The sequence below is a fragment of the Loxodonta africana genome, chromosome 16, assembly GCF_030014295.1.
Source record: "Loxodonta africana isolate mLoxAfr1 chromosome 16, mLoxAfr1.hap2, whole genome shotgun sequence".
Taxonomy (NCBI): domain Eukaryota; kingdom Metazoa; phylum Chordata; class Mammalia; order Proboscidea; family Elephantidae; genus Loxodonta; species Loxodonta africana.
Genome location: NC_087357.1, coordinates 37,919,857 through 37,933,999, shown reverse-complemented (window position 1 = coordinate 37,933,999; position 14,143 = coordinate 37,919,857). Strand labels below are relative to the sequence as shown.

The window sequence follows — 14,143 nt, the reverse complement described above, 5'->3', positions numbered from 1 at the left end:
AATATATGGGACATAATTATACTAAATTTACTCATTGTTTATTTAAAATTCAAATTTAAGTGGGAATCCTATGTTGTCGTTCTTTTTTCTAAATCCGACAACCCTAACTAGAGTACTTGTTCCATTCCACATTTAATTATATTTAGTTGCTTATATATCTGTTACCATACCCACAGCCCCCACACATACATCCTAATTGTAATCTCCCTAAAAGCAGAGGCAGACCTGGTTTTTATTTATTTTCATATTCATCACTATACACTGCTTTGCATTTAGTAAGCATTCAATACATATTTTTTAGTTGGAAAATACTAAGACTGAGAGAGGAACATTTCCCATATGGAACCGAAAGTCCTGGCATTTGTTAACATGCTTTAGGGTGCCTAGGTTTGAGCCGAAATAGATTTAGGGGGCATTGCACTGGGTTGTTTTATTGGGGATAGGGAAGCCTTGGTGGCATAGTGGTTAAGAATTAGGGCTGTAAACGAAAAGGTCCACCATTGAAATCCGCCAGGTGCTCCCTGGAAACTCTATGGGGCAGTTCTACTCTGTCCTGTAGGGTCACTATGAGCCGGAATTGACTTGATGGCAATTGGTTTGGCTAACTGAAAGGTTGGCAGCTGGAAACTACCAGCTGCTCTGTGGGAGGAAAGATGTGGCAGTCTTCTTCCACAGAGATTTACAGCCTTGGGAACCCTGTGGGGTCGCTATGAGTCAGAGTCGACACTACAGCAATGGGTTTGGTTTGGGTTTGGGGCTAACTTTAACCGATTAAACTGAACGTAGTAGGTCAGCTACTCTATCTTTTGCGAACTGGAACTAAGGGAGACAAAAGAATGTGACTTGGTTCCAGAATCAAGTGATTCAAATCTGGTAGAACTCAAAAAGGTGTCATTCACTCTAGACTCTTCTGAGACTTTTTGAACTAATCAGAATGTGTTCAGGGGCATTATGATTCTGCAGAATATTGCAAGAGACTGAGCTAAAAATAACCATTCATATATACACTAGTACCCCACATCCTCACATTCCAATATTCATAATTAATATCCGTAACTAAAAGGTTACTACAGGCTTGGGATTCCTCTTGACTAATGCCTTCCCACTGACATGAGCGTTTTGGTCATGGGCTGCCCATGGATATGTAACTGATTAGATTGTTAGAAAACAAACATTATTTTCTCCCACCGAATAATAGTCACCAGAACTACTCTTCCACCCCACTCTAAAAATCCTCTTGAAGTGCTCATCACCGTAAGTATTTTTCCACCTCTTTGAAATGCCTATCCGTTTCACTGACTTAACTAGCTCGGCATAATCAGCATTTTGAGGGGAAAAAAAAACTGATTCTTTACAAAATCTGAATCTGTAGTTTAGATGAGGTGTCACCAGGAGACTCTAGTGCTTTGGTCACATAGTCTAATAATAATTATGGTTTATTTGAGATTCCGATGTCACTTTCTATCCATGTGTGAGTTTTCCACATATTTTTAAAATGATACTAAAACTGGGGCACTTGAACCACAGTAAAATAAATATTATTTCTTAAAATATATTTTAATATATATTCTCATTTGGTAGCAATTGAAAATATATTTTTAAAATATCTCCTTTCCAATGTTGTTAGCCAATTCCAAGTTTGGGTAATTTCTTGGTAAACTGTCTGCATATTGTCCCCAAAGCAGAGTGAATAGGCAGAGAAAATGATAGAGGCCCTAACCACATTTCCTAATGTTCTGCCCCAAATTCCCACCCTTCTAAACTGTGAAGGGGAGGGGAGCAGTCTAATATATAGTGGAAAGAACATGGCCTTTGAAATCAGACAAATCTGGGTTCAAATCCCAGTTCAAGCAGTTAATAGCTGTGTGATCCTTAGATTTAAGCTCCTTGGACCTCAGTTTCCTCTTCTGTGTCATATAGGGGTTTTGAAGGGAATAAATGAGATAACCATATGCAAAGTATCTGAAACTCAGGAAAAGCTGGTTACCTACTCTCACCCACCTTCCTCCCTCTCTTATGATATCAGATCAGGGGAGCCTCCTTGGTTTGACACTAAACAGTAATGTTCTGCTCTTAGCTCTCCTGTTCTCACTTTTCTTTCAAAAGGGCTCCTTACCATTCTCCTAACCCCCATCCCTCACTATCACATTCAGCCAGTGCATACTTTAATGACCTATCAGTTGTTAAAACACTGAAATGCTTCCATACTGATTGGTAAACAGTCACTCGCAAGGGCTTTCCAGATCCCCACCCCCATCTCCCTGCCTACCACAGCCACTTCTCTGGGCCTAAAATGAACTGTTGAGCACAGGTCCTACAACGATACATTGTTTCCGGGTCAACATTTGAATCCTTCTATGTCGATACATGTTTTGATTTTTCAAATGAAGAGAGAAATCCAGACTTTCAAGTGAAATTTAAAAAAAAATTTTTTTAAACATTCTGGGGCCAAAGAAAATATGCATATAGACCAGAACTAGGTCATAGACCACTAGTCTTGCACTCTGCTGTGCTTTTTCTCTCCTGCTACCACCGCTTTACTGAACCAAAATACTAAACCGGCTCCTGTGGAGTCAGTTCCCACACATGGCGACCCCATGTGTTACAGAGAAAAACGCTGCTTAATAGGGTTTTCTTGACTGTAATCTTTACAGAAGCAGATCGCCAGGCCTTTCTTCCATGGCACTACTGGGTGGGTTCAAACTGCCAACCTTTAGGTTAGTAGCCGAGAGCAAACCATTTGGGTCACACAGCTTTATAAATGCTTTACTGAGCACTCTGTATTTGATCTATTACACTGAGATCTGCTGTTCAGCTCCTTCAACTGATGGTCCAATCTTCCTGATTGGACTCCAACTCATATTTCATCCTCTCTTTGTGTTAAGAGCACTATACTGATACAGGGCAGAGTATAGCTCCACCCACCAAAAATGCCTTTCTCCAAAAACGCTATGTGATTTCCTATCAGACAAAGTTCCTCAAAATACCAGTCCATATGTCGCTGCTTGTCCAGGGTGGTTTAAGATTTGTCCTAAACAAAAATGTCCCGTTTTGGACAATAAATTATCTATCTGGCACTCTACACAATATCCATATTAAGTGTTCCATAATAAAGATAACCCCAGTATTCCAAGCTAATGTTCTCCTCTTCTAATGTGCTAGATTTATCAGGCAAAAGGAACAAGAGTTCTTGGCTTTGCTGTCACCTCAGCAGCCTGGTGAAAACTAGAGTGTTTGAAGCTGGAGGAAGTAGATGGGCTCCAAGTCTGTTGGATGCTTGCTTTATGCAACTTCCCCCTCATCCTTTTTGGTCATTTTTGCCTTTTTTTTTTTTTTTTTTGGTCTTAGAGGTGCATCAGTTTGGCTATTGGAAATAAGGAGGAACATGCCATACTTCTCTGTAATTTCTTTTTGTATTTTGGAAAGAAAGCCTTGGTCCTCCTGGGAACCTCAATGTTGGAAGTAAGTGCTGGAGTTAATATTTAAACAGTGTAAACAAGACTAAATTCAGATATTGGCTTCATGTTTAAAAGACTTCAAACCCAAGTTTCCATCTTTTTACAAGCTAGTTAGGAAATTTTGTGGGCAAAAAATTATTAGCTAACATTAGAAGTATATGGGTTCATCAAAACTCCTGCAGTGTAAAGAATGACTTCTTTTTGTTTTTCTCCTTTGTAAAATAGTACTAGTAATAGTGTTACCTCACTGAGTTACTGGAAATATTAGATTTATATAGTATGTGTAAGGCACTGTGAACATCACCTGGCTTATGGCAGGTACTCAATGGTGGTGGTGGTAGTAGTGGTTACTATACCAAATCTACTGCTGTGGAGTCGATTCTGACTCATAGTGACCCTATAGAACAGAGTAGAACTGCCCCATAGAGTTTCCAAGGAGTGCCTGGCAGATTCAAACTGCTGAACTCTTGGTTAGCAGCCATAGCACTTAACCACTGCACCACCAGGGTAACGCTGTAATGATAGGTGGTGGTTGTAATCATCATCATCATTATATCCTTCTACTACTATATTTTAAGGTCTTTAAAAAACATCTCATCACATTCTCCAGTGAGCCAGTTTTTAATCTTCCAAGGAGTTGGCCAGAAATTCATGTTTACCTATCTGAAATTTTTATGACTGCATTTCTTTACTACACCAGCCTTCATGCCTCCAGAAATCTGTCTTCTTTTGGGCTGTTTCTAGGTCTATCATGAATATCTTGATCAGTGCCAAGATTACTAGTCTTGCCTTATAATTTTTGTCATGGCCATTTATTTACCCATATTTCCTCACCATATCTTATTTTTTCTGTGTCAGTTTTGTTAACTAAAAACCTCGGTTAATGTCCCATATGATATGGCTGTAGTTTTAAATGCCACTGTTGTTATTGTTGTTAGGTGCCATCAAGTCAGTTCTGACTCATAGTGACCCTTTCTACAACAGAACAAAACACTACCCAGTCCTACACCATCCTCATAATCATTGTTATGCTTGAGCCCATTGTTGCAGGCACTGTGTCAATTGTGAGGGTCTTCTTCTTTTTAGCTGATCCTCTGTTCTACCAAGCATGATGTCCTTCTCCAGGGATCGGCCCCTCCTGATAACATGTCCAAAGTATGTGAGACAAAGTCTCGCCATCCTCGCTTCTAATGAGCGTTCTGGCAGTACTTCCTCCAAGGCAGATTTGTTTGTTCTTCCGGCGGTCCGTAGTATATTCAATATTCTTTGCCATAAGTGCCACTAGATGGCAGTAAACAGCCAACAATATTTCAGCAAACATTTGCGTTTGTACGTGTGAGCCAGCACCTTGGGAGGCAGCCCTGCCCGGCTTCACCCCAGTTACATGGTGGATTCTGCTGGATCACCTTTTTTTGGAATGGGGACAAATACGGATCTCTTCCAGTTGGTCGGCCAGGTAGCTCTCTTCCAAATTTCTTAGCATAGATCAGGAGTGCTTCCAGTGTCGCATCCATTTGTCGAAACATCTCTATTGGTATTCTGTTAATTCCTGGAGCCTTGTTTTTCACCAGTGCTGTCAGTGTATCCCGGATTTCTTCCTTCAGTATCATCATTTCTTGATCAAATGCTACCTCCTGAAATGGTTGAACATTGACCAATTCTTTTTGGTACAGTGACTCTGTGTATTCCTTCTATCTTCTTTTGATGCTTTCTGCATCATTCAATATTTTTGCTCATAGAATCCTTCAGCATTGCAACTTGAAGCTTGAATTTTTTTCTTCAGTTCTTTCAGCTTGAGAAATGTCAAGTGTGCTCTTCCCTTTTGGTTTTCTATCTATCCCCAGGTCTTTGCACATTTCATTATAATACTTTGCTTTGTTTTCTCAAGCTTTCCTTTGAAATCTTCTGTAGCTCTTTTACTTTATCATTTCTTTCTTTTTCTTTAGCTGCTCTACATTCAAAAGCTGGAAGAGACCCATATTTGTGCTCATTCCAAAGAAAGGTGATCCAACAGAATGTGGAAATTATCAAACAATGTCATTAATATCACACACAAGTAAAATTTTGCTGAAGATCATTCAAAAATGGTTGCAGCAGTACATTGATAAGAAACTGCCAGAAATTCAAGCCAGATTCAGATGAGGAAGTAGAAGGAAGGATATCATTGCTGATATCGGATGGATCTTGGCTGAAAGCAGACAATACCAGAAAGATGTTTACCTGTGTTTTATTGACTATGTATGCAAAGGCATTTGACTGTGTGGATCATAACAAATTATCAATAATATTGCAAAAAATGGGAATTCCAGAACACTTAATTGTGCTCATGTGCAACCTATACAAAGACCGAGAGGCAGTCATTCGAACAGAACAAGGGGGTGGTGCGTGGTTTAAAATCAGGAAAGGTGTGTGTCGGGGCTGTATCCTTTCACCATACTTATTCAGTCTGTATGCTGAGCAAATAATCCGAGAAGCTGTACTATAGGAAGAAGAACCAGGGCATCAGGATTGGAGAAAGACTCATTAACAGCCTTCAATATGCAGATGACACAACCTTGCTTGCTAAAAGTAAAGAGGAGTTAATGCATTTGCTGATGAAAATCAAACACTACAGCCTTCAGTATGGATTACAGCTCAACATAAAGAAAACAAAAATCCTCACAACTGAGCGCATAGGTAACATCATGATAAATGGAGAAAAGATTGAAGTTGTCAAGGATTTCATTTTACTTGGATCCACAACCAACACCCATGGAAGCAGTAGTCAAGAAATCAAACAACATATTGCATTGGGCAAATTTGCTGCAAAAGTTCTCCTTAAAGTGTTAAAAAGCAAAGTTATCACTTTGAGGACTAAGGTGTACCTGACTCAAACTGTGGTACTTTCAGTCACCTCATATGCATGAGAAAGCTGGACAATGAATAAGGAAGACGGAAGAAGAAATGATGCATTTAAATTATGGTATTGGCGAAGAATGTAGACTATACATGGACTGTCAGAAGAATGAACAAATTTGTCTAGGAAGAAGTACAGCCAGAATGCTCCTTAGAAGCACGGATGGTGAGATATCTTTCACGTACTTTGGACATGTTACCAGGAGGGACCAGTCTTTGGAGAAGGACATCATGCTTGGTGAAGCAGAGGATCAGCGAAAGAGAGGAAGACTCTCAGTGAGATGGATTGACACAGTGGCTGCAAAGATGGACCCAAACATAGCAACGATTGTGAGGACTGCGCAGGACCAGGCACTGTTTCATTCTGTTGTACATACAGTTGCCATGAGTCAGAACCGACTCATTGGCACCTTACACCAACAATATGAGGTGAAGCCCTCTTCTTTACTGTAAAAAGTGACTAACACAATGATAAAGAGCAAGTGTTTTGGAGTTAGATAGACCAGGCTACATAGCACAGTGTTAAGAATATGAGTTTGGGGGTCAGTCAGACAAGGGTTCAAAACCTAGCCCTGCTACTTACTTTGATCTCAGCTATTTATACTTCCCTGAGTGTCAGTTTTCTCCTCGAAAAACAGGAATAACTGTTACCCTGGACAAGCTCCTTAACCTCAGATTCTTCATCTGAAAGATGAGAATAATAATCACCCCTAACTCACAGAATTTGGAGTGAATTAAGTGGGAAAATTAGTGTGACTGTTTGGCATGGTCCCTGGTATAAGTCTACTCAATAAATGTTAATCTTATTATTATTACCTGAACTTTTTATTCTTTACTAAGAAAGGTGTACACTACAAGAGATATGTCTAGAACAAAATAATAACAATACACAGAAATGAGTTAAATCAATCACCGCCACCTTTTTTCATCATACAGGGACATGTGGCTTATGTGTTAACTCAGGAAACTGATGAATATTTGCTTTGGAATCCACTGACTGGGCAATGTCATAAGCAGTTTGACCCATTTTGTCCCTTACAAAGTGTAGACTGTTTGTTTGATGATGGAAATGTAAGTATGTGGAAACAAATCTTATTTTGAGTTATCTCCTCAAGAGTCAAACCAGTGGTCTCTGCCCTGGCTATACATTAGAAGCATGCGGAGTGCTTTGAAGAAAATCAGAATCTCCAAGATGTGGGGTCTGAGCAACCTTTTATCTCTAATGCTCCCCAGGTGGTTCTGTAATGTGTGTAGGGTTGAGAACCAATGAGGCAGTCCAATGTTCATGTAAGCCTGGAATCTCTTTACCTCCTGCCTCAGAGCCTTCCCTGGTTTCTGCCACATCATTGGGTAGTGTTGTTTTGTTGTTGTTAGGTGCTGTTGAGTTGATTTTTTATTCATAGCGACCCAGTGTGACAGAGTAGGACTGCCCCATAGGGTTTTCTAGGCTGTAATCTTTACTTTTTTTTTTTAATCTTTACGGAAGCAGATCGCCAGGTCTTTTCTCCCAAGTAGCCACTGGGTAGGTTTGAACCACCGACCATTTGGTTACCAGCCAAGAGCCTAACCAGGGCTTCTTTGTTGAATAGTAGGACTGTAGAATTTTGCTCCATCCTTACCAGTCATGAGCCTTGTGCTCCCGTGGGCCTATACTGATTTTATGTTAATGTTTTAAACAGGTATGGTTTAATATTCAACAAAATAATACACCAATGGCTGTACATTTTGACTATTCAAAGGAAAGTTTCTGGAAACAGTTGTTTCCAAAAAATTTTCAAGGAATAAAAGCACAAAGCATACAGGTAAATCCTATTTTCTGAAAGTATATCTGAATGAGAGTTGCTATTGCTGCTAGTCTTTGTTAATGTAGACAGCTCTTGTTATGTTTATATAGCTGATTGCTGAATTCTTTGGCAACTATTAATAAAAAAAACTAGTTTTCTCTGCCATCTAGCCCATGTTTGGGCTAATCTAGTCACTTTCCTCTACCTGCAGAAAAGAGGAAATGAGAAGAAGCTGTCATCACAAATGTAAATTTAGATTTTAAAATTGAATTTAAAAAAATTTAATCATAAAACATTAAAAAAAAAAAGTTCAAGATGGTGTAGTAAGTTCTTACTTCGACCTAGCCCTTCTGTTGGCTTATCCATGACAACGATAAAGTATAAAAATTGAAAAACAAAAAGACTTATCTGGGTTCCAAGCCAAGACAGTTATCTCATAGAATAACACTAGCAGTGAGTGGGGCTGACGCAGTGGTGTCAGAAAAGTCTGAAGTCGCTTCATGAAAGGCAGGGAACCACTTTTTGAAGTCAGAACTAGGGGGAAAAAACTGGGGACTCACTGCCTGGAGACTCACTGCTTGGAAGACAGGAGATGAAAGCACAGGTCTGAGACCAGGAACTGATTAAATCACCAGATGGCTGGGCTAGTGGAGCTGTGAGGGACTTGATGCCACCTCATGAAGGTGCCCCAAGTACCATTGCAACCGCTGTTTCTGGACTGAAGGACCTGAGATGCCAGGGTAAAGGCAATTGCAAAACCCATAAATGAAGGAGAGAGACAGGACGTATGAGAGAGAGAGAGAGAAAGAGCAATGAAAAAATAGGCAAAAGACAACTCACAGAAGCAGAAACTCAAACGCTCAACCTCACTTATAAACAGGGAAATACAATTTAAAACAATAAGACACTATTTCGCATGCATAAGATTGGAAAAAAAAAGTGTGCCTCATACAAAGTTTTGGCAGAAAAGAAAATCCATTGCCGTCGAGTCGATCCCAACTCATAACAACCCTATAGTGCTGGCAAAGATGAAGAGAAATGATAGGGAGCATAATTGCTATAAACACTTTGGAAAGCAATATGATAGTATTTGGTAAGGCTGGTGGTGCCCAAACTTTGATCTACCGATTCCACTTGTAAGTATATACCTTAGAGGAACTTATCCACATATGCACAGGGAGGCGAGTACAACAGTGTTCGTTATAGAATTGCTTGAAATAGAAAAACATTGGGAAGAATTCGTCAGTTGTGGAGTACTCATACAATGAAACCCTCCTTACTACAGAAAGAAATGGAACACTCAATTCAAGACGGAAGACGATAAACCATGTTAGAAGAGTTACGATAATAATAATATTTGTTGTTTACTGAGTAGTCACTATGTGACAGACTTTACATGTTTTACTCATCTTCACAAGACCCCAGTAAAGCAGGCACTGTTATTGCCCCTACTATAATATAAGGTAACTGAGACTCAGGTTAAGTAACATCCTAGGTCACACATTTAGCAAGTGGAAGACACTAGTGCTGCTGTCAAGATTATCTGGTGAAATCAATCAGTATAGCAAGTGCTGTTTAACTTAATTAATCAAGGCAGCAAGTCTGTCTTACCCAGAAATATCTTCTTTAATAAATCCATCCCCCCTCCCATGCCCTGGTTAAGGAGTACTGAAGTCAAAGGAAACACCGTAATCTATGTTTTACATATGTGTTGAGTGTTTTTGCCACTTGAGCCTGGTTTGGGTGGGTTTCTTCTCATTATAACTAGCACACCAGGGGTGAATGTGTTGTAAAGATGATCTCCCTAGAATCTTTCCTTAATTTCAGTTTTCTCTATTTCAGCCTAAAGAGATCATTTATTCAGATACCAATAAAAGCATGGTAGAAGACATAAAGAACAGGTATGATCTTTACATATATATCACAGTCACCATAGTATCCCCCAATCTGTCCTCCAGCCTTTAAACATACTTGTTAGATTCAGCAACAGGAGCATGCAAAGGGAGTTATAATAATTAGTTCCAATGAATCATCTGTCTCTTGGTACATACACCAAAAAGTGGCCCCTCAGCCATCCAGGGTTCTCCTCGGAAGGACAGTCTGTAAGTTAAAAAATGGTTGCCTCTGGAAGGCATTGTGGGCCACTGTAGGAAAGTTTTCACTGCATGCCCATTGAACCTGTAGTAATAATAATGATGCAGTAGTTAACATTTTTTGAAGGGATATGACAGTAAATGGCTCATGACTCAGGGTATGGTTAAAAAAAAAAAAGTTGTGTGGTAGAAACATCAATGCTGCTGCTCCTGGTCCACCCCGCCCCAAACACACATACACACAGACGCGCCCTAGTGAGTTGTACAGCTAAGCCCAAAGGGTTACAGCAGGCCTCACCCCGACTACATATATGTCAGGGGTTCCTAGATGTGGCCGTCTCCTGTGACTCACACTTGCACAGCAGGTAGGCATTTAAGCCCCTAACAACTAATCAAAACAGAGCACAACAATCATTTTGCCACTCCCCTTTCTCACGAGCACACAAACCCTCCCCTCGACCCGCCGCAACTTTCATGCCCTCTCCTGCTTCCCCAATTCTTAACAGAAAAGAAAGAAATACGATAGGGAAATGATTCCGAATTTCTTTTTTTCATCACAATTGCTTCTGGAACTTTTTAGAAATGCAAGTACCAGGGCCCTAGACCAGACCTGTTGAATCAATATCTGGAGGTGAAATGTTTGATAAAGCCCTACAGGTAATTCTGATGCGTAACCATTACTGAAACTTTTTGCAAAGTCAAGCCACGTACTTGCACTATAAACTCAGTCAAGAGGATACTCCCGGCGGCTCCTTCTGCAGAACACACTGGAGTTAGAGACTCAGTCACACCCAGACATCCTGTGCAGAGGAGAGGCTTCCCAGGGAGGCCCCATCAACCACCTCACACTGTGGCACCCTTTTCTCCCCCTTCCAGCACAGTTCATCACCAGGCACTCTTCTAGGGGCTGTGTGCACAGGTGAGAATCCCTGTCCTCATGGAGCTTACATTCCACTAGGGGGAGCCTTATCAGTCGGATGCCTCCTTCCCTCCCAACTTTGCTTGCTGAGTTAGCTGACGTAATAAACTCATCTTCTGCTGTAATTATCCTAGGCCAGGTATCTGAATCTTTGTAAAGGCAAGTTCTTGGAAACATATGTCCTATGATAGATGAGGACCTCGAAGAGTAGGAATGTCAACCCAGCATTAAGTCAGTCCACCACCACCACCAGTTGCTGTTGAGTTGATTCTGAATCATGGTGCCACCGTGTGTATCAGAGTAGTACTGTTTTCCACAGGTTTTTCAATAGCTGATTTTTCAGAAGTAGACCATCAGGCCTTTCTTCCAAGTTGCCTCTGGGTGGACTTGAACCTCAAACCCTTTGGTTAGCAGCCTAGTGCATTAACCATTTGCACTACCCAGGGACTCTAATAAGTTAGTAGGTGTTCTCAGATCATACCAAGAAGGCAGCTGCCTGCATACAGATAACTGAGAGCTAACTGGTAGCTACTCAGGGAAGCTTCCTGCCTTCCCAAGTCAAGCAAGAACCTCCTTCTCCCTGACTCAATGAATGCAGATGATGGCAGACTGCCCTAGCTATAGAGTTCTGGTTTCTTCCTAAGTCCAAAAAGTATCATTCTCATGCTTGAATAAAAGTCACAAAGCTCTCATTATATTTTTAAATGAGTTGTAATTTGTCAAAAATAACTTTTGCATTCTTACTCCAGGATTGAAAGGACTTTAAAATGTAAAATGATGGAATGGCGACCTAAACAGCCAACACGTTGGAATCGACAATGCACTTCTATTTTGCGACAAATGCTTCCTAAGCTGGAACTTGGAACAGGAACCTTTGTTTCATCTGAAGAAGAGAGTGAATTTGAAAGACTGCTACAATTTTATTGGGTTTGTATATGATTGGGTTTGCTTTGATGACATTTGTTTTATCTGTATTGTTACCATCTAATAACAATCTTAAATGCCTCTAAAATGCCTTTTATCGGATCCTAGAAGATAGATGTTATGGTATTAAAATGTATTTACTTATAGACCAAGGAATTTTAAATTTAGTGAACAACTGTTTCAAGGACCACATTGCATGGCATTTTCTCGGGACCAATCATATATTTTGTGATGGGCAAACTTTGGAAACAGATGCCCAGAAGGAAACTACCCTGCAACTAAGAAACCAGGAAATGATCTCCAGATGGTAGTAATAGATTGGATTCACTGTCTTTGGTTCTGGGCAAGAGGACCCCAAGCAACCTTTAATATGTTTTCTATGATAATTACTCCTAAATTTATACATCCAGGCTGGACCTCTCTCCTGACCTCCAATCTTATACATTCACCTGCCCATTTGACATCTTCTTGGGTGATTAAAAGACAAGTCAAACTCAAGTCCATAACCACACATGGTGGGCATTTAGTATATTGTTAGGGTCCTCCTTTCCTTCCTCTACCCCAGCCCCAACTCTGGGCATCCTCACCTCTTCTTTCTCCCTCTGAAGCCCCAGCCTTCCAAGAGTAAAAGACTCCTTCCCCCTACCAGCCGATAGACTAGAAGTTGTCTCCTAAGGAAACTTCCTGAGAGAAGGAAGGAAGGACATGCTGGGAGTTGAGGGACTGCAAGTATCAGCCCTTAGGCCCCTAGGGAGGGATCTTCAGGCACTACTCTTCAGGAACAGAGAGAAAGTTATTTTGTTTTTGTTTTAATTTTTAGTAGAATTAGAGGGTAAATAGATAAGCAAAGCATAGTTAAATATAATCCAAGTTTTAAAACTTGTAGCTTCTATGTAAACTTATCTATTTAGTAATACAGTTTAATAATACACAGTTGACACTTGTAAACCTGGACTGAACCTTGCAGTTTGGGTTCAAATCCTGAAAATGCTTACTAGTTTTCACCTAGGGCAAATTACCTAATATCTCTATACCTTCTACCCCATCCGTAAACAAGGATTAAAAATAGTTATCTGTTTTGACACTCTGGTGAGGATTAACTAAGTTAACACTTAGAATAATGTCCAGCACCTAGTAAGTGCTTAATGTTAACTATTATGATTATTGCATTGGGCAAATCTGCTGTTAAAAAGCAAAGATGTCACCTTGAAGACGAAGGTGAGCCTGACCCAAGCCATGGTATTTTCAATCGCCTCATATGCATGTGAAAGCTGGACAATGAATAAAGAAGACTGAAGAAGAATTGATGCCTTCGAATTATGGTGTTGGAGAAGAATACTGAGTATACCATGGACTGCCAAAAGAATGAACAAATCTGTCGTGGAAGAAGTATAGCCAGAATGCCCCTTAGAAGCAAGAATGGTGAGACTATGTCTCACATAATTTGGACATGTTATCAGGAGGGATCAGTCCCTGGAGAAGGACATCATGCTTGGTAAAGTAGAGGAGAGTCAGCGAAAAAGAGGCAGACCCTCAATGAGATGGATTGACACAGTGGCTGCAACAGTGGGCCCAAGCATAACAATAATTGTAAGGATGGCCCAGAATCGAGTGATGTTTTGTTCTGTTGTACATAGGGTTGCTGTGAGTTGGAACTGACTCGATGACACCTAACAACAAGAGTAACTTTATTGTTATTATTACTGTATGTGCTGGGCATTGCACTAGGCACTGGGGTTATTACAGTGAACAAGACAGATATAATCCCTTGCAGTCACAGAGATTATGGGCTATTTAGACAGACCACAAAACAGGTAATTGGAGTATAGTTTGATAAGTAAGTACTTTGCTAGGGGAAGGACAGCATACTATGGAACCACATGGTAAGAGCATGTGAATGTGAACAGATTTAAGGGTCAGGAAAAGCCTTCTGAAATAAGTAATCTAAGGCTTGGAAGAGATTGATTGTCAAGTATGCATTATTAAATAGTCAGAATTTGACACGGGACCGTATTCCACAGTTCTTTAATCCCATCACATAGTAGACCAAAAACAAAAAGCAACCATTGT

General features: G+C 40.3%; 1 protein-coding gene across 1 annotated transcript in view; it reads left to right on the top strand.

The window, feature by feature from the left end:
• The window catches only part of CC2D2B (coiled-coil and C2 domain containing 2B), a 113,407-nt gene that overhangs the window by 96,586 nt on the left and 2,678 nt on the right, over positions 1 to 14,143 (top strand). The window contains 5 exon segments of the mRNA XM_023546893.2: positions 3,349 to 3,462; positions 7,290 to 7,424; positions 8,033 to 8,155; positions 9,980 to 10,038; positions 11,899 to 12,076. Of these exon segments, the coding sequence (XP_023402661.1) occupies positions 3,349 to 3,462; positions 7,290 to 7,424; positions 8,033 to 8,155; positions 9,980 to 10,038; positions 11,899 to 12,076 (609 nt within the window).